Source organism: Sinocyclocheilus rhinocerous, unplaced genomic scaffold (genome assembly GCF_001515625.1).
Source record: "Sinocyclocheilus rhinocerous isolate Xijiao unplaced genomic scaffold, SAMN03320098_v1.1 scaffold1489, whole genome shotgun sequence".
NCBI lineage: Eukaryota > Metazoa > Chordata > Actinopteri > Cypriniformes > Cyprinidae > Sinocyclocheilus > Sinocyclocheilus rhinocerous.
Window position 1 is genome coordinate 425491 of NW_015634472.1, and position 1427 is coordinate 426917.

A 1427-nucleotide genomic window follows, 5' to 3' on the forward strand; every position below is an offset into this window, starting at 1 on the left:
TTAGTATCATGAGATTATTTTCATGCCAACTGAGCACATTTACCCCAAATTTTCAATACTGTGTAATGAATCTGGAAGTTTTGATTTTGTTTTTTTTTTGTAATTATCATTATTCTCACAGGTGATTCTTGTTTCAGCATTATTTCAATTTTTAATAAATGAATGGATAAATAAGTCAATACAATTCTATTAATAAAGAATTATAGTCATACGGTGATTTTTTTTTTAAATCAGCAAAAAAAAAACGCACCACACTTTGCACACCCTAAACAATCACTGGTGCATTAGATGAAATTACAATATAAAGTATTAAAATATCAATCCTGCACACTACTCAAGTTTGCATCATCACAAAAATATCATAATGAGCAATGTTTCGGTCAATCAACCTTCCTCTCCCTTCAATTGACCAAAATGTTGTTCATTCAAATATTATGCAAACTTGAGTCGTGTGCAGGATTTATATTTCTCTGTTTTATATTAAAGTAAAACTAATACTGTAGAACTAATACTGTAGTTATTAAAGAGTCAATATCAAACATTAAAATAAGATCTTGTCAGATAACATGTTTATCTGTCATGAAAACATCATGTCTTCTTCTCTCTTGTGATTGTGGGTGGTGTTGTCGGCAGGTTTGTTGTTCTTCACCTGTGATGTTTCCCGCTCCTCCTGTGGGCACCAGCACCTCCAGCACGGGCAGAGCGTCTCCTTTGGCCTGCGGCATGCTCAGCTGCAGGTATGCGAACAGGAAATGTGCCAGCTGGACCAGGATCCTGGACCAGTTCACAGAGTTCAGACTCATGAGACCATGACGTAGCACCAGGTCTGGATCCGCAAACAGTTTCCTCAGTGGAACATCGATGTCGTCAGACGTCCCATCAGCTGCAGTTACAAACACACAGAGAGGGTCACGGCACACTGCTGACATCTGACTGAAACAATAGATTTTATAAACAAATGTAACGAACTATATGTATACATTAATGTTAAAGAAGGCTCTTCTGCTCACCAAGGCTGCATTTATTTGATCAAAAATACAGTAAAAATTGTAAAATATTATTACAATTAAAAATAACTCTTTTCCATGTGAATATATTTTAAAATGTAATTTATTCCTGTGATCAAAGCTGAATTTTCAGCATCATTAATCCAGTCTTCAGTGTCACATGATCCTTCAGAAATCATTCTAATATGCTGATTTGTTGCACAACAAACATTTCTAGGTTATTATCAATGTTGTTCAAACAGTTGTGCTGCCGAATATTTTTGTGGAAACCGTGATACATTTTATTTATCAGGATTCTTTGATGAATAGAAAGTTTAAGTTTGGTTGAAATAGAAATCTGGTAACATTATAAACAGTGTTGGGGAAAGTTACTTTTAAAAGTAATGCATTACAATATTGCGTTACTCCATAAAAAAAGAA

The 1427-nt window shown here is 34.5% G+C and overlaps 1 protein-coding gene across 1 annotated transcript in view; it reads right to left on the reverse strand.

Moving 5' to 3' along the window:
• Positions 1–1427, reverse strand: part of thnsl2 (threonine synthase-like 2) — a 7208-nt gene that overhangs the window by 4769 nt on the left and 1012 nt on the right. The window contains exon 4 of the mRNA XM_016559556.1: positions 650–883. Coding sequence (XP_016415042.1) covers positions 650–883 — 234 coding nt within the window. The remainder of the gene's footprint in view (positions 1–649; positions 884–1427) is intronic.